At 45.7% G+C, this 27,163-nt stretch overlaps 1 protein-coding gene across 10 annotated transcripts in view; it reads right to left on the reverse strand.

Annotated features, from left to right (window-relative positions):
• The window catches only part of tnk2b (tyrosine kinase, non-receptor, 2b), a 65,429-nt gene that overhangs the window by 32,384 nt on the left and 5,882 nt on the right, over positions 1-27,163 (reverse strand). For 5 of the 10 annotated variants that reach the window (XM_042093219.1, XM_042093203.1, XM_042093227.1 and 2 more), the window contains one exon: positions 21,986-22,198. Coding sequence is in view for 3 of the 10 variants with exons in the window: in XM_042093174.1 (XP_041949108.1) it covers positions 3,299-3,577 (279 nt within the window). In the remaining 7 variants the exon portion in view is untranslated. Of the gene's footprint in view, positions 1-3,298; positions 4,440-9,176; positions 10,036-21,985; positions 22,199-22,314; positions 22,409-23,042; positions 23,179-27,163 lie in introns of those variants that run through there. The other 5 variants (XM_042093193.1, XM_042093184.1, XM_042093236.1 and 2 more) reach the window with 4 other exon arrangements.

Below are 27,163 nucleotides of genomic sequence, written 5' to 3' on the forward strand. Positions count from 1 at the left end.
TCACAGCTCTTTCTGGAACGCAATGTCCACAGTGTGCACAACATGCGAGTCATACATTATAAAACATGAAATATTCAATTGATCAAATATTGTAAGAGACATCAGTCTTGAGCTGGCAGAACATGTCAATGAAGGGGCTATGACAGCCATGGGAATCGAGTCTCCAGGTTGTGTCTTAAGAATTAGGGTTCACAAAACTACTCCTTTGTTCCCTAAGCACTTCCTGTATTGACACAGGCAGGGTCAGAGGTCACTGGGGGTCAGGCAGCAGGCAGTCATTCCTTTCAGTCCCACCATTACTAGTGACCCCACTGCTCCCTTTACATTACTTAATGACCTCAATTGCTTCAGAGGGAACCACAAGAAATTTGAATAGACTCTACATCTTTGGCAATTTATGTTGAAATTAGCCTTCATGAACAACTCAGGCAGTTCCCAGATCTCCTGAACAGCCACCCCCCCCCCCCCATTCCTATGCCTGTGACCCCATGACCTGGAAGCAGAACTAAGCTCTGCAGTGGTCAAGCTGTGGTCAACCAGTTTTGGCAGGATAATTCCGAGGAAGTGAGGAAGAAAGGCAACAATTAGGATTAACTGGCAGGATCTAGGATCAAAGGCCTAGGCTAATGGGTTGTTGGAGCACTCTCCAATGTCTCTAAGAAAACTAAAGGAAAACTTAATTGCATCCACTTAATTCTACAACAATCACTCGAGCCAGACCCTACATAGCATGCCCTTGATCTCACAGCAGTCCACATTGTGCACGTTCTCCTCACACAGACACTGGAGGCAACATTTCACACCTCAACAAAGCAAACACTGGGGCGGCAGACACACATCCCACAATCTCCTGCTACTTCCTGCCCGGCCAAGCAAAGAGCCAGGGGCCCAAAGCTCAAACATGGATGCCATGTGTGGGCCTGTAACTGTCTGCTCAGTACAAACATACAGAGGGAGGAAAAAGGGTTCACAGAGAGAGAGAGAGAGATCAGAAAGGGGTAAAAATAAAGGCAAAGTGTGGAAGAAAAAGTTACTTTAGAGGCCAGAGAGCAATGTCCTCATCCCATGGACCCTTCCATAGGGCCTCTTGGTGAGCAACTGTGAGAGGGTCTGTCCCACACCAACACACTGATGGCGTACAAAGCTGGCCTCGGCAGCGCACGGGGCGGAAGCTATCCGTGTGTCTCCTCACACAGCGGCTGGGTGTCACTTGTAGAGGGACAGTGGGAGATGCTAGTGCAGGGAGGCCAGGACCTGCCGCCTTCAACAATTCACAAGAGGAGAACAGAGCTGGCTTTAGACGTGCAATTACGTCAGCATGCAGGAGATGATGGTATATGTTTAACCATGCGTCTCTGACATGTTCATTAACCTGAACCAACTCTTAACTCCTGTGTTCAACCCACCAGAAATGTTTACTTAAGAACACCTACTGTGACCTCAGTTTCAGTCACAGGGTGGAGGGGAAGTGTTCATGGGGATTATATGATGGTGGAGTTATATGGAGTTATTATTACTGTCTGTTAAAGCAGGGGTTAAATGTTAAAGGAGAAATCCGGCAATTTTTCACATAGATCTGTGTTTCTCAAGGACACAAAGTACGGTCAATACGAAAAAAAAAAAACGAAAAAAAAAAACAATCGGTGAGCCTCCATGTCCGTGAGCCCCCATGTTCAAGACCCCATAGTGTAGCGCTGTAGCTGCCTGGCTGCTTTAGCTGTTGAACCTAGCAACTCAAGCTAGGCAAAACCAATTGGGTTTTTTTCAGTTTTTTTAGTACTGCCAGTACTCAGTGACCTTGAGAAACGGAGATCGATGTGAAAAATCACTGGATTTCTCCTTTAATGGTTGGGTAATGTTAGCTCATGTATAGGTTAATATTGATTAAGTGACAGGAATACATTTTGCCAGGACACTTGAAAACAATGGACACATTCATCAAATGAGAGAGGAGGTACAAGGAGGTAGGGGGCTTATGCATTCTGGTAAGTGAAAACATGACTCACATTCCTAGCCCTGATTTCTCCAATCTGATATCACATTACCACTGTCAAGGCCACAGATGGCACCACCACTGATGCAATTTCATTCAACAAAAAATAGAATCTAGTGACAAGACTTATACAACAAATCATCCACTTGACTGCATACTTCGCCACCAGTGTGCTAGACTGGCCTTGCGTCAGCGCTCCCACTGTCGTCTGGGACGCTTCATTAGTTATCCCAGCGTCCTGTAGAGGTGGAGAGGCAGGAGGCACGGACGTGAGGGCATGCCTGCAGTCTGAAATCACTGGCTCCACAGTCTCTGGGGGGAAAGCTTAGTCACAGCAGAGCCATCCCACACGCTTCCCATCAGCGCTGGGCTTGGTGAATAAACACACAGGCACACACGCACGCATGCACACGCTCACAGAGGGTTTGGTTAACACAGAGTGGGCAAACACCTCTCTTTCCCTGACGCAGACTAAACCCAGACGATGGTGAGGCGATGACACAGTCTAGCCTCTTCCGAGCCGCATTCCCCGCATTCTCCCAGCGAGAGTGTGAAACTCCTGGGTGGGCCGAGTGATAATACCAGGAGCGAGCAAGCGCTGGCGGAGGACTACGACAACGACCTCGCTGACACTACAGGTGCTGTTAGCATGGGCAGCGGATTGGGTTGCAGTGCAGGGGAGCCAGCACGTACTGACACTTTACAAAGCGCAGGCCTGCTGGACAGCATGACTGCCAGGACAGTGGGGCTCGGAGAGGGGAGTGGGGCCGGACAAAATTGCTGAACAGTTAGGGCCATGCTATTAGAAAGTTGCAAGACCAACTCCCATATGGCCCACAGTCACATACTTGGACCAAGGCCAACGGTCTGGATGCTGAACAGTTACACCCCGAGTAAAAACACAATACAATAATATAATGGTTTTGTGGCGTTTAAAAACAGCACAGGGGGAGTTATGTCTGGTCATAAAGTAATGAACCTACATGCGATCAAGACTTTTTCAAGTCCAGTAGACTTGGATGGAGGACAGATGATTCTCCAGCCAACAAACCAAACCAACTTGACCGTCCTGCAAAGGGTTAATGTTATGCACATGCTTAGCAGAGTTCATCTGCAGTACACGCGAGCTACTTGACAGTTGCTCACATACAGTACGCATACTTGGCACATACACACACACACACAACCTACATCCCCCCAGGTAGGCATTCCTGGCCTTGTCTCTGATTTATCCTTCTCTCCCTCTCTTATGACTATGCAGTATGACCAGCTCATTGTTTTGCAGAAGTAGAAAACCAGACTTACTTTGTACACATGGAAATGTGCGAGGAAAGGGAAAGACTTTTTGAGTTTGTCAAAGCGGCGCATCCTGAACTCTGGGGTACAGCGGGGCTGTCCAGACAGAAGCAGAAGGGCAGTTGATACAACGCAGAGCGACTCCGACTCACTCCAGACACCCAGGGCGGTGTGGGTCCCCAGCGCGAGCAGGACAAAAGCAGTCCACAGGCAAAAGACCCGGGGAAAGAGACGGCTTCTCTGGTCCTGCAGCCAGCCGACTACATTCCATTGCGGGGCAATCCACATAAGCTCCTTTCCAACGCGAGCTGAAGTGTTGTGCTAGCAGACACAAATGGCCAACCCCGCACACAGCACAAACCCAAGGGAAAGAGAGGGAGGGCTCAGAGGAGGGGAAAAAAAACAGAGAAAAGGAACACCAGAGGGGAATCAGCCAACAAGAGAGTACGGTAGGGGGCTGGGAGTGGGGTTGGGGATGGGGGATGGAGATGTTGAACTCTTGAATGTTGACTTGGCAGGCTTCTCAGGACATCCAAAAATACTGAGAGCGTCTCCAATGCCAGGCGACTCCCAGGCACTCCGTCCTCAGGCGCAGCTCTCTCCGGACGCCCCTGGGAATAGCTCCATCCTCTCAGGTGTGGATGTGTGCAGCAAGGCAAACAAAAGTCCCGGTGAACGAGAGCAGGGGTCCTCCACCTCAGGCAACGCCGCTGCCGTTAGCCGTGCCACTGTCCGGTCCTCTCTCCATCCCCTTTCACTGTACGGCTATTAATAGATACGTCTTCTATTCACCCCGCCTTTCACACACACACAAACTTGCTCCACAGACAGGCAGAGTGAACTAGCCTGGCGGGAGAGAGACGGAGAGCAGAGAGCGAGTGGCTGAAAAGAAATGGGGTGGGAGAGAGAGAGAGAGAGGGGATGTCCCTCAGTGAGTTGGAATAATGTGAGAATGTGTGTGTCCCTGTGCGCTTCTAGCTAGAGGTGGCTGCTCGACTGCACACATGCGTGCCTGTGCGCGTGTGTGAGAGCGAGTGTTTGAGGCGGTTGGACGTGTCGTTCTCTCCAAGCGGACCAGGCGGAGGAGCCTGGGGTTGTGTGTGTGTGTGTCTCTCTCTCACAGTGTGTAATTCCTGCTGTTAACAGACAGACGCTAGGGAAGTGCCCCCACTTTCCCTCCCTCTCTCACTCTCCTTCTCTCTCACCCCCCACCCTCTCGGCCCGTGCCCAGGACAGAGACTCTATGGTATTCCGATGGAGAAGCATTTGATCGTCAGCCAAGAGGTCAGATTTAACAGCAGGATGGAGAGCTCATTTCCTGTGGGCCCCCTTATGCTAGGATCTTAACAAGCCCACCCCACCACCACCACCCTTCTCCAACCCTCCTACCATTCCTCCCTCCCTCCCTCCCTTCATTCTCTCTCTCGGCCATTCTAGTGCTCTGACCTAGCAGCCCCTCGCTTCATTGGCCCTTCCTTCCACTCTCTCCTCCCACAAGACTGAATTTCTCCTTTATTTGGTGCTGGCTTTATTTCCTGTCTCGATCCCTTCAAAAATGTTATCTCAACCAAATATACACAAATCCAGTACAGCTTTTTCCCCCCCCCCCTCTTCTCTCTCTCCTCTTAAGGGGCGCTGTGCCGTCACCAAACAAAAGGTTAGTCCACAGAAAACACCAAGTTGCGGTTCAATTCCCCCTTCTCTCTTCCCTAAGGCTAGTTGTGAAACCAGATGTGAGGTATTTCCAGTGGTAAACAATGTGATTCATGTTCTTTTCTGAAGGGGAAAAACAAGAGGACCAATACCGCAGGGACCAGCGCCAGTGAACTAGGGATCCTGGGATGTCATAACCAGCCTGCGTCCAATTAAATTCCTGAGCCGAAGAATTTCCAGTGCGGCTCAGGACAGCCCAGCTTATGCAGCTGGAATGTTCTGCAGAGCAGGGCTATTGGGAGGATGCGGAGACCAAGAGGTGGAGGAGGAAGATCAACACCAACAAGAGGAACCACCAGACAAATACAGACGAAAAAAGAAAATATGAGGATATGCCAGAATGCAGATGCTGAAGAAAAAAAAACAAACACCAAAAAGACAAAGAGCGGAAGATGATTATGAACCCTGGAGAAGAGAAGAGAAATGGAACAGCTGTTTGCGGTTGGACTCTGATGTAGATTGCTGTCTGACTCCTTCACCCCAGACTATATAAACACAACCATCTGCAGCGTATACTGGTCTCATGATACAGCTAAAGCCTGCACACAGTATGCACTATCCCAATGCCGACCTATTAATAAATCCTCGTATGTTTGAACATTAAACATTTAGAACGCCTCATACTAAACTAACTTCAGTGCATGAAATACAGTGGAGTGAAACATATGTGAGTGCACACACTGAGAATGAGATTCACTATTAATTACATGATACATTAAAGACAGAGATGTAGTAGAGGCTAAAGGCAAGTAAACTTCAGTTTATCTACCTCTGAAATTTCAGAAATAGAGTTTATCCACCTATTATTAGAGTTTATACAATAATCAATTATCAAAACAGTTTATTCACTAATTGCAATTTTTAGTATTTAAAACCCACACTGCATTATCCACCTTCACAATGTGTGCACTCATCAACACTCTAGGAACCATTTAATACCATTTGTATGATTATAAACATTGGACAATAACCTCCACAATCATTAAACATGTTCTGAATGCCTTTTTGAAAAATCAGATACCGCATGGCGCAGTCCACCTTACCATGATCACAGAATTCATAGTTTACCCACCTCTTATTTTACCACTACACAACTGATTAAAGACACCCCACCCAACACACTAGAAACTAAAATGATCAGTGAGCTGAGGTGAAGAGGTTTCACTGCGTGTTATAGCCCCCACTGTGGACAAAATCCTTGCTAGCTGACCTACAGTAACCTTTGCAGGGATGAGGCTTCGCACATTGGCAGAGGATGAGCAAACTTCTCACAGAGGTTCTACATCTGACACCTCAGCCGGGGGAGAGGGCCCTGCCAGAGACCACCCTACCACATGGTCTTAGTGCCCATCTCTCCTGACTCAAAGGTCTTGGTTTGTCAAAAGACAAAGACGCTGTTACCTAGGTAGCCTAACAAACTACTCAGTGCATAGTACATAGTGTAAGCTACAGCAGCATGCTGGGGTACAACCTTATAGATCTCTTTGGGAGGTGTTTAAGTTGGGGCTTAGGGGTACTTCAGGTAAAAGACTGACTAAAGTCAACCTTATACAGTAGATCTCTTTGGGAGGTGTTTAAGTTGGGGCTTAGAGCATTCATGTTCAGCGTAATATGTAGTTAGCCTTTGCATCACTGACAGTCCTAAACATTCATTAGTTCTAGTTCATTGTTATATCAGGATAAATGTGTTACATTAATACCACTGCCGTCTCCTTTGAAAAATGAGAAGAGGATCAGAACAGCACTCAAAGCAAATATATAAAGTGTCACCACCATAGCCAGATTCCACCTTCCACTGAAGTGAATTTCAGTGAATTCATCCGGCTATAACTAGCACCATCAGACTTAAAGTGCAGAATTGTGGAATCCTCATTGCTGTAGTGCATCAATGTTCCACAAGGGGGCAGTAGTAGACTCACAGTGTGGTGTCTGACACCCATGTGGGAGTGACCTTTGGCATTTCAATACATCTACAATACCAGACAATAACAAATCAAGTCCATTAATGTATAATATATTCCGGACCAAATGGGTGCGTCCTTAATATAATACCATATCTATTTGATCAAGGATAATAGGGATGGGAGTAACCAACAAAACAATACTGTCTAATACTTCATAGCATGTGGGTGGATCTACTTAAACTATATTTATATACTGTCTGAACAAACATGTACAGTTTCAGTTAGCAGCTGGTTTCAAGGTTTCTTTCTTTCATGCCCAACCTCCATTTCTATCGCCACCTTTTGGTCCCATTTCTTTCCCTCTTTGCTCGTCTTGACCTCCGTCTCTACTTGTTCTGCTCTTCTGATTGACAATACACAGCCTTGGGCGAGAGCATCCGGCAGGTCCTGCTCTGGAGGCTGGGATCGTCAGTCTGGAAACTCCATGTCGGAATAACACAAACAATTCACCGCCCACATGTATCCCAAAGGTTAAAATAACAATGGCAGAGTACAGCACACGTTCAACTGCTTGACTACACCATGTTTTGCAGCACCATGGATCTCTAAGCAGCCTGCCATCAGCAAAGTCCAGATCATTCAGTCATGGGCGGTATATGTGACCACACCTGTCTGAGTTCCACCGAACAGGGGACTTCGGCAATCATGAAATGGGAGTCAAATGGTCAACACAGGCTTTAAACTCGTTATTCCGCTAGCTGGGTGTACTGGCCAGGATTAAAAGTCCAGGGTGGAGGGGGGCTTAGATGGGACCCTGTGTTATCCTTTTATCCATTGCTCCGGGGCCCGGCAGGATCAAGGCGACAGACTAACCAGATTACAGCCTCAGGTAGGGGAGAACAAACAGCGTGACTCCCATTAAATATGAATGGATGAATCTCATTTCAGGACAGACAAAAGGGAAAGACAGACAGTCAGATGCACGCTCACACATACACACACACACACACACACACACACACACAGAAAGTGTGAGAGAAAGATTACATACATTTTTTTTCTTTACTCAATGTTATTGTACAAATTATTATGCGGTTTTGTTTTTTGCTTTGGCAACACTGTACCTACAGTCATGCTAATAAAGCAAAAATGAATTGAATTGAGATGGAGATGAAAAGAGAAAGACAGTGAATGAGAGAGAGGAAAGAGAACAGTCTGGTGACATAGGCATGAGGTCAGCTTCAACCCCCAGAAGTGAAACATCATCACAGTCTCTCTCTGAGGGGTGGTGAGGTAACACTCATTTTTGTGGGAACAGAACACTCAGTGCAGAGTCAGCTGTCTGTGTATGCGCTCACCCTGGGAGTCAGAAGACACACACACACACACACACACACCACCTCTGTCATAATAGATCTTGTAGGGAATTATGACACGCTGGCAGGGGGAGCTGAGAATAGAAGCATTTTCTCTCTTCCTCTCTCTCTCACAAATGCAGACACACTCCCACAAACACACAAATAACCAAACACACACCATTAACCAAACACCAACCCAACACTAACCCAAACCCTTACAGACTGGCTTGACCACCCCGATGCTGTCGGTCACCACTGGATATCATTACATTCCTCTGCCTTTACTATGGGATCTGATGAACAAGGCCGAGGGCACAGGAGGAGACCATGAACCACAACGCAGCATATTCACACACACACACACACAGCTAACAGATACTATAATAGCCGCATTGTGTATAAACCGCAGGACAGTGTTTTATGCAAGTAAAAAAAACAAAAAAAAAAACACCATATTAATACCATGTTAACTGCCCCCGTGTATTAACCTCATAGCAAATTTTGCAAAATCAATGTCACCATCAAAAGAAACCAGACACCCCCTAGACATGGACATCACACTGAAACAATAAACACACACCTACAGTACACAGGCACACAGTCACCCTTCCCACATCCATTCCCACATACATTCCCAGACGTTTACATGACACCATAACGGGACACCATGTGGGGTTACTCATCTTCTCAGAAAGATTTTGACAGAACGTTTGACAGAACCTCCTCATCTGCTGTTTGTGGTCTGCAGGGGAGAGCTGAGGAGCAGGGGGCAGCACTCTGCCCCTGCAGTGCCCGCTGCTTCTGTACAGTGGAGGTACAGTACCCCTACAGCAGGTACCCACTGACAGGAGGACACAGGGGCAGAGAGCTATGGTCAGAGGTGGTGATGATGGTGATGGGGTTCGGGGCTACCTCATCATCGTCGCTGGGGAGCCGTTGGTACTCAGCTGTGTCCCCCATGTTCCAGGTCATCTGTGCTAGGCTCCGTGGGAGCGGCGTTGCCACTGGACAGGAAGACGGGACGGGAGTCTACGTGGCGAGGATCTCGGGCTCACTTGTGCTTCATCACCATCATCATCATCGTTGTAGTCATCGACATTGTAGCCTTCATGTCAATTTAGGTGTACTGTTCCTGATGCCCTCTGAGGGGACTTTGTTACGGCTCTCCGTTGCAAACACCCTCAGCAGAGCGGTGTCCACTCGACCAGTGCTGATGTACACCGTCCTTGTAGCACACTGCAGAGCTCTCCCTCTCTCTCTCTCTCTCTCGCTCTCTCTGCTGCTCTTCTCTCTATCCCCGCAGCATTTCTCAGTACGTTTCACCTTCACTCAGCCCCGTCAATCGCACCGCCTCGCAAACAAGCTCTGGTCCTGTATAGCATCTTTACGGTCTCTCCGTTTCCTTCCTTTCTTTTTCTCTCTCTCCCTTGCTCTCTTTCTCTCTTGGTCCCTCTCTCTCATCACAGCATCTCTAAAGCAGCTGTGTGCTTTCGACCGGACAGGCAGCTGACCACCAGCAAATGAGGAGTTTTCCCTTTTTTACAGCGATAAAAGCAACCCTGTCCTGAATGCTCGTCTGCTGCCACAGGGGTAATCCTTTTCTTCTTTCCTTCTTTTCTTTTTTGGGAAACAATATTCGTCTCTCTCCAGGCTCTCTGCTCTCCTCCCTAAACCTGCTTTTTTTATTTTTAGCCTGAGCCGCTCAAACAGGGCTTTGCTGAATGGTCGCCCCGACGACGCGGAGCCAACCTCGTCGCTGCGTTTTCCTGCAACAAGCAGCAGCCCTGGGGCAGCCGGCCAATCAGAGCGCAGCGCGGAGTGTGCCGGTGGAGAGGAGGAGGCCGATGAGGGGAGGGGGGATTGTTAATAAGGAGGGCTTTAATCCTGGGGAGAGAACAACACGGTGGTGAAAGCGGCGTACAGGGGGGGCCATCTGGGGCCTCACCAAGAGGAGGACATCTGGACGGGAGGGGGGCAGGGAGGTAAGGCTTTGACTATGAAGGGAGGGGGGGGGGGGGGGCTGGTCTATTTCCCCTCTGACTGCTGATCAACCCCACCCTCCCTCCCTCCCTTCCTCTCTCTCTCGCTCTCCTCCCTCAGGCCAAACCACTGTTTTGCCTCTTTCACCCACTGACAGAGAGCTCTGCACCTCCTCTTCTCCTCTCTATCCTTCACTCCTTACCACCACACACCTCCTCAACCCTCCTTCTGTTCCATTCTCTCCATCCCTCTCCATCTCCTTCCCCATAAACTGCCCTCCTCTCTCCTCTCAGCAGGGCTCTGTCTGTTCAGTGGGATTCAGCTCTAAATAAATCCCTCTAATATCTGACCTCCATTAGCCGCCGCTCCTGCTCCTGCTGACCCACTAAGGCTTTGCCCCTACAACCACTCAGATAGCCAGCCAGCCAGCCCCCCCACCCCCCGCCCCCGCCCCGCCCCGCCCCGCAGTGCCAGCACAGACTGCAGCCGAGTCCATGTCATCAAGGAATAACTCAAAAAAGCAACAAAAGTTCTTTCTCTCTCTCTCGTCATTCCACCGTAGTTTAATTTTTCTCCCAGAATTATCAGAGTGGAGTGAAAATGTTTGGTTGCTGGAGGTAGCTGCCCTGTGTGCTGTCCCTACTCTGTCCCGTTCCCCTCCTCTTCTCAACCCCACTCCTCCCTCCAGCCCATCCTCCCCAATGCTGCAGCTGGCACTAGGCCGGTGTGTGATCGTAAAGGACGACAGAGGACACTCTCGCCATCTCTCTCTCTTCATTTCATCATCTCTGTTAAGAGCTCCTCGCCTCCTCCCTATATGAAAAGCATGGCTGATGGTGTTAAAGCCTCCACTGCACCACCCTTAAACACCCATGTCCCCATTTCAATTGTTTTCCCTTCCACACATTCAGCCTATTATCAGCATCTCTCTCCCTCTCTCTCTCTCTTACACACACACACACAGCAGATGGCTCCAGAATCAGCAGCGGCCGCATCATTAAACCCAGCTTCCCCCGAGTGTCCTTACAGCAGTAGCACACCCCCCTGCTGCTAGCACATATCCTCCTAAAGCCGCACACACACACACACACACACACACACACACACACTCTAACATTGACATTAAGACACTTACAGTAAATACAAAACTACCGACATATGACCACACAATCCCACTGACATGCAGCAGCAAGACATAACTATTTTCTGTACAGTACACTAACAAAACCACATACCTAAACATGCATGTATGTATGTACACTATACACAAACATACACGCACACACAAAAAAAGTGGATATGTGATGAGAACACAGTCTGGGTGCGTGGGCAAGAGTGTCGTGACCTATGTGGAGCCATGCTGGGCTGGGCAGAGCTAGTCTAGACTGGGCTGGACTTCCCTTATAAAAACAAAACTCAGAACTCTCCATAATAATAACAACACCATTACGCCCTGACGGCACTGCATTCTCCCCAAGACAAATAAAGTCACAGATGAGCTCTGAACATCGCCCTACCAACGGTCATAAACACAGTTAACCATTCAGGGCTGCATTCTTGGTAATGGGGTTTTGGTGTTCCGGTTCAGAGAACCAATCCGGACCTGGGCCGAGGGTGGCGTGAACAGCATTCCGTCTCGCCACCGAGGAGCCGCCGCTTTCCGATCATGTTGGCCCTTTTTTTTAACAAGGGGCTTGTGGGTGACCAGCGAACCAACACAAGCTTAAAAACAGGCACGGATGGCGTCCCTGGGGCCACACCGCTGTCTCGGAGTCCACAGGTATGGGAAATGTATTTAGCGTGCAGAACTGGAGCTGTGCCCGTGCTGCGTAGCGTGTAGCATACTCCCTCCTTGAGCAGCACGTCAGCTTCATCTCACTGCGCTTACTGATGAGGGAGCGGGCAATCTGCACTCCAGATAGACAGACAGACAGATAGATAGATTGCTTTATTCATCCCCAAAGGGAAATTATGGTGTTGCCTGATAACCTGCTTCCTCAACATGACAATGAGATCCTCAGTAAAACTGCTCTCTAAAAAATATACATTTAAACCACATGAAATGCTTGATAAATCACACACCTTCAAAAGACAGCTTTTTAAACCACAACCACAAGAGGTCAAATAACATTTTGTGTATCTGTGTTTTAAAATAAAAATCCTCTTCACTTCAATCTAGACCTGTGAACCCTTTTCCACAACCCAATGAAGGCTCTTAGCACCTTAAACTTCTCATGCAGACACCGGAGAGGTTCTGTGTCGGGCCATAAATGTATGAAAGAATCGCCACCAAAACCTATAATCACATATTGGCATAATGCTAGCATAATGCTACCTAGCTCTGACTTTTTTGGCTTTCTTACCTTCCCACTATCCCCACTATGGGACGATGATATTGTTTCACCTGATCCACTTACAGCTGTCCATTCCCACCAAACTGTTATGCATAGTTTCTACTGTGATTAAATAGGTCTACATATTAGGGCTGTCAATCTTCTTCCATAACCCAATTTGAATTTCAATTATTATTATTTTTAATAATCGAATTATATTTAAATATTTAATGCTCAAATTTAGCCTATTATTAATATTTACAATGCATCTCTACACTGTATAAACGGGCTTATGCATTGCCAATGCCACTATAAAAGCGTGGTTGACTTATGTTATATTGACACTAGTCTACCAACGATATCTGTGCAACTTGAGTGGTTTCAGTTTCTTTTGCGCAGACGCGCGCACACACTGAATGAACGCCCACTACCACTTTATTGAATGCCTCTGTTTGGTGACGCCAAATTAGCAAGTATTTAATGATTGGGGAAAAGTTTGCTTTCTTTTTTTCTATCGGCCCGCGATTCCATGAACCATTATGCCCATCAGAGAAGTGACAAAAGCACCGGGCATAGCCTAGAGGAGGGAGGCAAAAACCTAATTCTTGCCTGCTTTAGCTGCGCGGTTCCTCGTCCTCGGACTGTTTACCTACCTAGCTTGTCAGGGTGTCGCGTTATCAGGGTGTAGCGTTACTCAGGCTGCTCGCTGCTACATATTCTGCAGATTACGACATCATTGTTATTTTTCCGTTTTCTGATGGAAATCCAAAAACGTTCCACACATCGCTGAAATGGTCAGGAGTGGTGATCAACGTGGGTGCATCGCTTCTGCCATATTTAGATTGTGCAGAAATTCATTCCAACAGCCCTACTACATATTGTGTGCTAGCTTATGTATGCTAGTGTGTCAGCCTATTTATGGCAGTTTTCTGTTTCACAGTCTTCTTATACTGACATACATAACAGTAAACCTATGAGCATAGTTCATAGCCTATATACCAATTAATCTGTCCTACAACCAGGACATTGAATGCTGTATCTTTTGAAAACATTAATAAGTCATGTTATTTAATTGTGTATTCCTGGTAATATCACTAAAAGTGCAGTTGTGTTGTTTTGATTGTGTAAAGATGTTCATATATTCTGGTGCATGCATTATTCTTTTTGCTTCTGACTCTCCCATCTCCCTCTCCTATGGTGCTTGCCTCTGGGCCTGGCAGGTCCAAGCTCTGGGCTCTGTGAAGAGCATTAACTTCAACAGCCAATTGTTACCTCTATTCAAAGTGCATTCAAAGTTCTTAAGATCAGATAGTGACAGTAGTACCAGTAGCAATAAGTAAAACATTTCTGCTTACAGAAAACACACTTTGCAGTGTGTCTAAATGAATAAAAGTGCTTAAATAGACTGAAGTATCTGAGCTGAAGGAATTGGAGGACGGCGCCACACGTCCAGCAGTGGGTCTGCTGCGTCCTGCCCTGCTGCCTGAAGCCCTGCCGAGTGCTGACATTCACAATGTGGTAATCTTCAATATCATTTCCCCCGATGATTCTGCCTTGATCCTTTATTTAATCATCCACCTGAACTACATGCAACACTCTCACTGCTCAAACCTGACTGTTCGGCACGTGCACACTCATTTCTCAAAAACTAATCCCCCAGCCATGGAAAATCCTCTCCATATGCTGTGTCCGGTGGGAGAAGAGGAAGACAAGAGAGAAGGGGGGGGGGGGGGGGGGGGGGTGAGAGCGAGAGAGAGAGAGAGAGAGAGAGAGAGAGAGAGAGAGAGAGAGAGAGAGAGAGAGAGAGAGAGTGAGAGAGAAAGAGAAATGGCCATGTGATGGCAACACTGCAGAGCTGCCCCTTCACATTTATTCTCATGTTACAGATCTGCCTGCATGCAGAAAACTACCAGACTGTAGGGGCACTTTATTTCACTGCAGGGCCACTCAGGCTGCTTAGCACCCCCAGCCCTAATAAAACTCACAAGTAATTCTGCAGCCTTCTCTTTCACCTTGTGGTCAAGTGAGGCCTGTGTGTGAGAGGCCTCATACAATAAACCCAACACAGGACACACACCCCTGCCTAATCCCTCTGATCCCCCTGTTGGGATTCGGAGGCGGCACTGCTGACGTTGACACGGCACCTGGAACATCCTCTGGTGGTGAAACAACAGCAAAGCCCTGTGCCCATGCCCCCAGTTCATCACCTGCGCTTCCCAGAAAGCTTTCGCTCTACCCGCTAAATAAAATGGTGGTTAGCGAGGTGACAGAATCCTCTGTAAATACTGTTCCGCGTGGACTGGACACACAGCAGTGGTGGCGGCACGCCCTAATCCCTGGCCAAAGCTGCCTTTCTAGGAACGCTGGGTGAGGGCACATGTGGCCCCGAGGAGGGTGAAGCGAGCTCAGAGCCAACAGGTGGGGTTTTAAGAGGGGAGGAGAGGGCAAGTCGGTAAGTGAGGGAATTTAGGAAGGTTTAGTCAAACCAACTGAGCCCACATGCGAGTTGAAGCTGAGAGTGTGATTGCTCAACACACACACACACACACACACACACACACACACACGTTCCAATTGCATAGTCCTTCCAAATACGACTGAGAATACAACCTACGAGTCCAACTGTAACGCAGCATAATACAAAGGTCGTTATTAAGGGTCATGGTATCATAAACTCCAAGAAATACCTGGGCTTTTAAAAACATAATCTGGATGCTTCTACAAAAATGCTAAAAGTGGTTTATTAAACTCAAGAGTCCACAGAAAACCAGTGGGGTGAGTTTCAGAAAAGAATGCACAAGAGAGTACCTAGGAATCTGGTTGATCCAGAGATATTCTGTAAAAAAGGAATGCTCTTAAATACTCTGCTTACAGGCTGTGGCGCAAGCAGTTGCAGCGCCTGTATCCCACTCAGGTCCGAGTGCCCACGGAAACCCGGGTTCAAATCCGGCCCAAGGACCCACAATTTCGCAATCCCGCCCCATCTGTACCTTCCACTCGCTTCCTGTACTGTTCCATCTGAATAAAGACAAAAATCCACTGCTTTCTATTCTCTGCCTTTATGATATGTCATAGAACAAGACTGCACCCTTTTATTGGCAAACGGACATTTTACAAAGAATTAAATGCAGGGGTGCCAATAATTGTGAAAAAATATTTATTTTTCATTCATTTATTTTTTTTCAATCTCAGAACAAATTTGCTTCCTCAATTTGCTTCCTCAGTGATTTTTCTGATTAGTTTCACAATGGAAAACATGATAAAATGCTTTTTACTCATCTTTACTAGGGGTGCCAATATATGTGGAGGGCACTGTATACAGTGTAAAGAAATCATAAAGAATCACATCATAAAGAAATCTGTCAAAAAAGATTCTGTGCTCTTATGGGACAAACACATAAATCCAATACAGTGCTGGAATGATTCAAGAAGTGTTCTAATACACATTTACGCTGTGCATGTGGTTACATGGAAGTCCTAGAAACCTGGATTCATGTCAAGGCCCATGTCCTCACTTCACACCTGATTTTCAGCATGTGGGTGTGTGCGTGCGTGCATGCATGTGTATATGTTGGTGAGGATTTATATAGTCTGTGTGTGGCCCTAGCTCTCACTCCCAGCAAGTTCATCATACTTATCCTCCACAGCTATCCAGCCAGCCAGCCAAATACCTGTGTATTACCACTCCTCTCCACCAGGGGGTGGTGAAGCACAGCCCCCGCACACAGCATCCACATCGCCACACTGAGCCATTAAAGCTGGCAGTCTACTGAAAGTGAGTAGCAAAAGTGAGACTGGCAGTCTTACTGAAAGCAAAAGTTGCAAAACTGCCAGAGGAGGCCATTTTAACTGTAAAAATAATCCTCTCATGAGATTTGGCTCATGATGCAAGCCTCCAGAACTGCCCATCTACAATTCCACTGGCAGACTTGACTCTGTGCGTCAGTAGACAGAGCGGATGCTCAGAGGACTGTTCTAGCAATAGCATACTATGGCATACAACATCATAGATTGCTAACAAATCCTGTATGTCCAATGGAGACCAGGCAAACCTTAGAGATCATTTACATTTGTTCTCGCAGATCCTCTGGTGTCCTTTCAATTGAAGTGGACTTCCGAATGATCAAAACTCCATGAACTTATCATAACATATTCTTTTAAACTGAGCAAAAAACTGCATTTAAAACCTCTGTTTACAAGAAAATGTGTTCGCTGTATTTCCAAAAAGATTAATTTATAGTTTACTGTACAACAAAGTTTAATTTCACCACTGGTTACCGGTATGCCCCTTGGAAATCAAAATCGAGATTGAAATAAAGAATTGATTTGGCATCAGCTAGGATAGTGCCCATGTCACCATCCTAGTGCATCACTTCATTATCAGATAAAAGGACCCTGAACAAACTGATCAACATCTTGGACAATGAATGTCATCCACTCCACAGCACTATTACAAAGCAGAAGAGCTTGATCAGCTGGAGACTTCGCTCACCGTCATGCACAACTGACAGACTGAGGAAGTCATTTGTCCCCAGGGCCATTGTTCTATGCTTCACTAAAGGGAAGAGGAGAGATAGACTTGCATAGTCTGTCTGCCTCTCCACCTTCTCCATTTATGTGTACTGACTGTCCACTGGCCTACTGTTTTTACTGCAACACTGTTTACATGCTAGCACATATGCATAACCCCTCCCTTCCTCCCACAGCCTGGATTGTAGCCGTACTTAATACCTAATACTTAACACTTTATACTTAATACTTGACCTGTAACCCTATTACTTGAACCTTGCACTGATATATTTTTATATATTACTTTGGCTACATTATTCTCTTATATGTCCATATTTATTTTATGCTGGTCTCTAGACTTTATTATTGCACTGTTGGGACTTGCTTATTTGCACACTCACTCTCATAGAGCACCTTACCATGCATACAGAATCACAGGTTCAGTCCCTGCATGGGCCTCATGCTTCATCATCCTTAAGCACACTATGTGGATATTTGATTTAGTTTTATTTAGTATTTTAGCATTTTTTTTTATCTTCTACCAGGCTTGTGCAAAATTCCAGTTTAATTGAAACTGGCTCTTAAATTCCAATTCAATTGTAATTCGAATTGTGCACAACCCTGTCTTCTACTGTCTTTATTGTTCTGTGGTGTTTATATATACTGTATATATATATATATATATATATATATATATATATATATATATATATATATATATATATATATATATATATATATATATAAATAAATAAAAAACTTTTTTTTCCTGCTGTAAGTGCATGTTGTGTGTGATGTCTGTACGCTACTGAGACCTTGAATTTACCCTTGGGGATCAATAAAGTATCTATCTATCTATCTATGTGGATCAGCATCTCAAACTGAACAAATGAACGCATAAACCAGAGGTGTGTATGTGTGTGTCTAAATGTGCATAAAGGCTCTACTGAGCACGGCAGTGAAGCCAGGAAACACGCACACACACACACACACACACACACACACACACACACAGACAGACACAGACAGACACAGACAGACACACCTTTTGCCTCAGCAGAATGTTAAGAATTATTTGCCTCCAAGTTGTTCTAAAAATAGAAGACATCAAGACATGGTTTAGGTTTTAATCACAAACATTTCTTTGGGTGGCGGGTATTTATTTTGGTGGTCTAAAAAAAGCTAACAAAAAAAAAGCGAATGTGTCTACTTGCTTTTATGTATACGTACACACACACCCACACCAAGCTAACGACTCTGGAACATTCAAGACAAAAAGACAGGCATGTCTTTTTGTTTTGAATGTTACAGAGTCGTTAGCTTGGTGTGGGTGGGGGGTGCCTGTCAATTCCCGTTTTCCTACCTCTATAAGCAGGTCTGTGGGTGCATGGGTCTGACTGTATATGACTGTGTAAATATGAATGTGTTCTCCATTCTGTCTGTGAATGTGTAGGTGGGTGCAGCATGGATGGGAGGTTAATGAATCAAGCGTGACAGGACGGGATTGTGAATGTATGAGAGAGAGAGAAAGTGTGTGTGTGTTTGTGTGTTTGTGTGTGTGTGTGAGTGAGTGAGTGAGTGAGTGGAAGCATGTGGGTGAATAGATGTGGGTTGTAATGTATGCTTGTGTAATATTAGTCATTATGTATGAGTGAGTGAGTGACAGAGTGAGAGAGAGTTGTGTGAGCGGATGTGTGTGGGTGTACTGTATGCAGGAACAGAGGTGCTGTGTGTGTACAGGCCTCGGTGATTGCATCATCATGCCTGTTGAGCCATATTAAACTGCAGTGGCCTGATCAGCTTGTCAATCTATAACCCTCTCTTCCGCTCCATGATGACCGTGCTGAGACAGAAACGAAAGATAAGAGATAAGTGTAGCCACAGTTAGCTATTAGCCTACGCTGCATACCATATAGTCTGCCAAATACGATAATTATCCACAGAAGTAGTAAATATATATGAGTGATGATAATTATCCACAAAAGTAGTAACATAAGTTATATATTTCTGTTGAGGACAGAACTTTTTTTCTGTAATCTAATCATCAGATATCGCTGAAAGACATAGTGTAACTTACTGTATGTGCATGGGTGAAAGGATGCACAGAAATGTGCATCTTTTTCCGCATAGAATTTCTCTCTAAATCCTGATATTTGCGGTGAAAGATGCTTACATACATTTTACCTGTTTGCACAACTTTTTATAACCTTTATAATTTAGGCCCCTGGAGTGGATATGCTTCAAAAGTAAAAGCCATGCAACCCATACCCATCCAACACTATGCCCTGTTCCAAAATAATTTTGAATGTGCGACATTTCAACCATCGGGCACCTGATAAAACAATGTTGAAACACTGTCCTTTCACAATCCTGTAGGAGTCGGACAGACAGATAATGCAAAGCAACCACATGCCATCATACATGTAGTCTCACCTCATTTAAACACTTGCTAGAGTCTAGTTTCACAGTTACTGGTTTAAAAGCGACGACGGCGAGACCACGGGGAGACTGGCCCTTGAAATAACTGACATACTGGTATGTAAGTTGCTTTGTATAACAGCCTCAGCCAAATGAATAAATAAACAACCTCTGCTGAACAATCCAGAATTCATTAGCAGAAAAACCCATCAACTGCTCCATACAACAATCCCGACTCCTGCTTGTGGACGCAACCCCACAATCCACTCCTCGCAGCCGCTCTCAGGAAGGAGCCCAAGGCTTACGTATGTGCTGCCGAGGCAAAAGAAATGTGTGAACGTCACTGTACAGATATACATCTACATACCGTGCAGACAGCAAAACACAAACCAAGGGAGTAGCAAGAAATAGTCCATATACAGCACACAGCTCGTAGCAATGGTACTGTAAGCACCATGCAGGGGCAACATGTCAAGGGCTCTCGGCAGAGGCATGCTGTGTGTCCTTGAGTATGGTAAGGCGATTCCTCATATGAGATGGAGAACCAGGGAACATGAGAGACAAGACAGGAGTGAGGAATGAGAATGGTCTGTGAACGTATGTATGTGTGTGTGTGTGTACACACACACACTTGTGATATGTGTGTGTGCATGAGAGAGTGAGAGATAGAAACGAAGACAGTATGCATGCATAGGTGTGTGTGTGTGTGTGTGTGTGTGTGTGTGTGTGTGTGTGTGTGTGTGTGTGTGTGTGTGTGTGTGTGTGTGTGTGTGTGTGTGTACATAAGAGAGTTGAGCCGGATATGAGCAAGCGAGGGGTTAAAATAACACTCCCCCTCCTCTGACTGAGCTCCTTCCTCTCACCTCTCCTCTGGGCTGGGGAGCCGTTAGTCGTGCCCCCTGCCCCCTGCCCCACCTGCCCCCTGCCCCACCGCCCGTGGCATTCACACAAGCACTCCAGAAGAAGCACGCTCGCTGCTATTTCAGTCCCCTCCCCCTCCCTCCTCTTCCCCTCTCCCTCCTGCTACCACCTTTTTTCCCCTTCATGCATCTCTATCTCTTTAGAGTTTACTTGCACTTTGTCTCCCACGATCTCCTCAACTCTGCCTACCTTGCCCCCCACCCCCACCCTATCCATTTAAATTTACCTCACTGACAGTTTCTCACGGATAGTCTCGCTCTCTCTCTCTCTCTCTCTCTCTCTCTCTCTGTGTCTCTCATCATACACTCTGGGGTAAATATAGATCCATGGCCCCTGATGGGCCACCAGTAAACCCCCACCCCTGAAAAATGTAGCCCGTTACATGCCCTCGTCTGTACAATGATCAGTTGCAAACAGGAACATTCAGATAACACACACACCAAACTGGGACTAACCAGTTGTCAGACAGGCATAACTTGTAACCTGTAAACAAATACCCACTCTCTTGCACATGCATTTATGTTGTAATTTAACCAGTGCACCAAACTCACTGGGACAACACAGGGTGCCCTGACAAGAGGGAAGAGTGTGGGAGTTAAAACCTATTTAGAGTCTGATTATCTAATTTAGTGGAAATGTGGGCTTACCACTGGAACAGGTCACACACAAGCCTCTCTTCAAATGGCCAACATTTCCTCTCTAAAAGCGTTTGGTTGGGAAAATATAGGACTAGACACACACACACACACACACACAAAGAGCCTTACCTCAGCTGTACACCACTATGAGGCCTTTGTGCAGACAAAAAAGCCGTCATTGCTTAGATTATCAACGCTGACGTCTCTCCTGTTCTTGTAGAAAACAGACAACCACTGTGTGTGCGCATGAGTGTGTCTGTGAATATCTGTGTGTGTGTGTGTGTGTGTGTGTGTGTGTTTTAGAAAAGAAGTGCATGTCTGCTCTATAAAAACTGATATCTCGGCTATCCATACATATCTTAACAATTTGTGCCATAACACTGGGGAATTCTGCTGATTGAGAGAGTGATAAAAGAGCAGAGAGGAGAAAAGCAAGCGCGACAGTGAGGGGGAGTCAGGGATGGATGACACACTGGGTGCCCAAGCAGTGGGTAGTGACGGTGGGGGTTGGTGCTTCAGGCTGCCTGTGTCACATGACCAGCCAGAAGCTGCAGGCATGCGGGAGGAAAGAGTAACAGGATCCTGCTCATTCACCTTCACTTCCCATGGCACCAAACACACACACACACACACACACACACAGGCGTGTGTGCGCGCGCACACACACACACACAATGACACAATCCAGCACTCATAAAAGATTTGGAAGAGTGGACTTGAAGTGACACATGCACACAGACACAGATGACACAGACACAGACAACACAGACACACACACACACACACACAGCATGTTGCCTTATCAACTGTAAATTCTACCATCAGTGAACCAACATGTAAAGTCACAACAGTGCAATAACTCCAATAGCTACCGACCTACAACAAGCATTAGTAGTCTAGTGAGTATCCCAGGAGATCTTACCTGAAGTCCTGCAAAAAGTGAAGAGAAGAGGGCCACGCCACGCCAGTGTGTGTGTCTGTGTGTGTCTGTTCAGCCTCTATCAGGCAGGCTGGTGGCCCAGTCCATGGCTGCAGCTGCTGCTTCTGAGAGCTCGGAGCTGCGTGTCACTCAGAGAGGCCATCCCTCACGCGGCCGTCCACGGAGCACCAGCGGCGAGGAGGCTCAGTCTCAGCACTGCAGAAACACACAAACATACACGGACACACACGTGAGCATACATATACACACACAAAGATACACACACGCTCAAGCACACCTCCCAGCAGAAACATATTTTTATGTGAGCTCACCCACACACAAATTACCAACAGTCAACAACACACAGCTTGACAGTTAGGCAAAGGTATTTCTCACTTTGTCAAAAATGATATGAACATATGTCCTACAAAGCAACACATCAGACCTATTTAGCAATAAAAACAAAATGTAAAAAACGCTCATGGTTCTCAGTCTCTCCGTCTTTCTCCCCACCACCGCTCCCCTTGCTTATAGACCCTTTCAACAATAACAACAAAAACAATGCTTGAACGTTCTATTTGGGCCCCAATCTACTTCCTCTGCATTAAGATAACATATGGAATGTTAAACAGGAAGTCTTGTGGGGCCAACTATGATGCTGATAATGGAACTCTCTTGAATGGGTCCATAGGCACATTCACACCCCTTCTTTCACAAACAAGAGCATGGATTTGCACAATGTCATTCCAATGAGATAACGGATAAACAGTCATTACATACAATGTCTTATGGAGCTGTCTCGGTGAGATCTGACTGTGAACAAAATTGAGTGTGTTCTTGCTCTGTATGCTCTGAGCATATCTTGCTCTGTTGGAGAACACGGTGGACATAACTGTCAGTGATACATCTACACAGTTGCACAGCTATGACATCAGCCTTCAGTGACCTCAGTACACCCCACATATGCACACACACACACACACAAAACTGAACGATCAATGTCAAGATGGACAGAGATACTATGAATACACCCACACACTCATCCTGTTTGAATACTTACCACAAGGGAAGGTTATTTTATATGATTTGCCTATACTAATACCCTGAATCACAATGAGACAGGTCTGTCTCGTAACAATAGTGTAACAGAAGACCTAGGCTTAGCCCTTGCGCTGTATTATAGGGTACATTTCAGGCAGACAGATAAGTTTCATTTAGCAAGAAATCTGAGAGAATGTGGGAAAGACAAGTGAAGGAAATTGCCCATACAGAGTTACACACCTGCAGAGGAAATGAAAAAGAGAACTCTCTGGGGGAGGAAGCTGAAAGCCACCACGGTCACATACACACAGACACAAGCACAACCACAACCACACACTCTAGCATAAGCTTTTCTCACTCTCTCTGATGAATGGTAACTAAACTAAATAGACTGGGACCAAAGTAATTGTCAGATGTGCTTGTACAATATATTCCCCCAAGACCTCAGGAGAAACATCTACTTCCTTACTCTCCAGAACCAAACACAGTGAAGGATCATTTACAGTTAGTATAGCAGGTCAGCTCTGGAACCAACTTCCAGATGACATACTGTAAGTGCCCAAACTGCTGCCAGTTTTGCTCTCTGTGGCATAGTCCTAGTCTGATCATACTGTACACTTCATTTTAATTAGTTGTACTGTGTTTTTTATTATGTATTATCTGACCTTCAATTATGGTAACTGGTATTTTTTATGTATTTTCATATTATCCTTTTTAATTTGTTTATTTATCCCTCATATGTGTAATTATCATTACCTGCTATTCTACAGGGTTTTTTTCCCGGATGATGTAAAGTTGCATTCTGTATATAATGTGCTATACAAATAAAACTGCCTGGCCTAAAAAAAGGCACAGGCAAAGGTGTTACATATAGATCTACCATAGAAGAAACTGTATCTAGTAGTAACATACAAATCAAGATAACATTGAGTTCCTTGATGTTTGGATTTCTAGTAACTGTAAACCGATAAATGCATTGGAGTGACCAGCAGGTTTCATGCTGACAGAAGACCTCCTGAAGTGTGGGAGTCTGATGGAGCAGCACACTTTTGTTTCCTTGGAGAGCACAACCCTGGCTATTATGACATCAGAGCTGACAAAGCAAACCGATTGGCTGGCTGGCATAACAGGGAGGGTCCATGGTTGGCCAGTGGTCGTCTGGAGACTGCAAGAATGCCCCCGTGGCTCCGGCCTGTGAATCAAGCCAATTCACTTCCCAGTCCTCCCACCTATGCTAAGGAACAGCCAGTGCACAGCCACCAACTCTCTCACTTTTGCCCATCCACAAAAGCGCCTTTGTCTCAGAGCAAAACACACGGGCGTTTCTACATGACAATTCCACGTTTCCTCCCGGGGGAATTGGGTAATGGTGTGGTAATGGTGCCACTGCTGCACTAGTGGTGGTGGTGGTGCTGCTGCTGGTGGGGTGGGGGGGGGGGGGGGGGGGGGACTCACTTCCCCAGGCTGAACGCAAACATTATGTAATGGGTGGCTGGTCAGGCAGTGCTGGGCTGAGGCAAGCCTGTGGTGGGACAGCCGAGGCGAGCCTGACGCCATGCGGCTCCATCCCTCACTCCAGGGACACTTAGGATGCCACCCCCCTTCTGCATGCTCTCTCACCCAACAACAACAGGGAGAAAAGCATGACCCAAGGGTAAGTGTTTGGGTGTGTAATCTGTATGCAAGTTTCATGATGACAAGGCTCTTCAAGCTATTGTCCGTTGATGCTGCGCTGGTTTTAGCTGCTTAGACAAACAGCAGAGTTACGAAAGCCAGTAGCTGCAAAACACCACATCCCCATTTACATCAACCAAGCCAAGAAGAGTGGTGCAGTATTCAAGCCTAAAATACTCAGCTGAAAGCAACGACACTACACTGTAAAAGCCGACTGCAACAGGTTTGTTTGGAGACATGCAAAGCCACAGAGTAGGGATTCTGGGATTCTATCTTCATTCAGTACTCAGTCCATGCTCAACTCAATTTTATATCTCTGATCACTATTCTTACAACATTCACACTAGACCGTTTAGTCCGGACCCGAGTTCGTTTGGACCGATGGTTCGGTAATTTTTGCTAACGTGAACAGTCTACTGAACCCAGGTGTGGACCCGGGTCCCCTAGAAAACGGGGGTCTGGGGTACGGCTCGTTAGAACTCCGGTGCAGTTTGAAAACTATTTGTTCCAAAACCAGGGAATAAACTGCAGTTTTTGCAATGTTGCCAAGCGATATTAGTAAAAAGAAGGTAGTGTTTATGACATGAATGGACCAGGATCCACAAACAAATATGTAATGTGAATGGACACCAGCTGGGTCAGGGCTAGGGGGGAGTAATCTCACTCGGGTATGGTACAGTTAAACGGACCCAGTGTGAAAACAACCTAACAAAAAGAAAGGGATTTCTGGTGAGGGTGAAAATGTGCTTAGAAAAAAATTAGAGCCTCATAGACATTAGACTTGTTCTGACCAAGACATGGAGGCCAAGTCTCACTGCAGTTCTGACAAATGGTGCCCTGAAATAGGGTGAGGTGCTCGAGTCATCACCAAAAAAAATACTACAAAATATAAACAAAAGCAAGCACAGAATAAACATATCACAACCACTCTTTGTGGTGTAGTGGTTCACAAACTGTGGGGCGTGCCCGAAGTCCCAGAGAAGAAGAGAAACCACAGCTCTGTGGGACCTGAGCTGCCTCCAGCCTCGAACACATTTACATGAGTAGGGGAAAGAAACTTAAAAAAGAAGACAGAACAACCAGTGGGCTTCCAACAACTCACCAATCACAGGGAGTTGGGTTTGAAAAGCAAACTACTTTTCAAAGACAGTGGTCAGAGGAGCCCACACTCATCTGTCTGAACCAGAGCCCACCTGTGGACAGTAACGTCTTTCATTCTGGGGAGTTCAGAGGAGAGCTCAGCAGATTCTAAAGCAGGCTGTAAAAGCCAGGGGACATTTATGGGACAACTGCCCATAAATAGTTGCCTTGGAGGGCTGTTATTCTTTCCCTACATTGAGTCTGGACCTTAATCGGAATGTGTTACAAATTTCAGCACTTTTTAGCCAGGCGTTCTATGGGCTGCCATAGACTTCAATGGCAGAGGAATATTAATAGGAAAAGCTTTTAGTTTAGTAGTTTAGTAACTTTTAGTTTTCTTTCTAGTAACAATTAAGTCATGCCATAACAGTATAATCATTATAGCAATAAAGAAAATAATGAGATTTAATACATAATTCAGTTGTTATGTCAGTTCTAGACTATGGTGATGTGATTTATTGAAATACTACTGCTTGCTCACTTAAAGCCCTGGACTCAGTCTACCACTCTGCCCTGAGGCTCATTACTGGTGATGGCTATAGCACTCATCATTGTGTCCTCTATGGTAAAGTGGGTTGGTAATTTTTGACTGAGGAGACATAATCATTGGTATCTGTTTATTTACAAAGGTATTGTTGGAAAATTACCAGATTATATTTCAAACATGCTTGTTTGGAATTCTGGTCCCTATCAGACCAGATCAAACTACTTCCTGGAATAATCTCCAATGTAACATAAAAATTAACTCTGTACTTTCCTATAATCAATTCAGATCTGTAATCACAAACCTTCCTATGTCAAATTATACCTGTTTTATATAAAAGTTATTTTATTATTGTTATTATTTTATTATTAATATTATTTTCTGTATTTTTTTATTTTTTCCCTTCCTCCCTTATAATGTTATGTAGCTTATCTTATTATTTGTTTTATTTTGTTTTATTTTCCACAATTATTATACTATATCTCTTGTTATTCCATTGTTACTGTGTAATCTCGGCTTCACTGAAAATGAGGACTACCCTCAATGAACCTCTGAGAATAAATAAAGATTGAATGAATGAATGAATGAATTAATTAATTAATGAAAAAAGATGATCCATGTTCTTAACAATGTTACTGTTAAGCATCAATGATGGCTTGCAGTCTTCTGTGATAGTTGTGGATGAGTACCTTTCTTTTCTCATATGGTAGTAATGTCCATTCTGCTTGGCAAAAAGCCAAGTCCAGCAAACTCTTGGGTTGTCTTGCGCGAGCTGCACGTTTGACATCCCCCCCGAAGTATCTTAATGATACTGACGTCAGGAGACTAATGGCCACTCCAGA

Source organism: Alosa sapidissima, chromosome 1 (genome assembly GCF_018492685.1).
Source record: "Alosa sapidissima isolate fAloSap1 chromosome 1, fAloSap1.pri, whole genome shotgun sequence".
NCBI classification, from domain to species: domain Eukaryota; kingdom Metazoa; phylum Chordata; class Actinopteri; order Clupeiformes; family Clupeidae; genus Alosa; species Alosa sapidissima.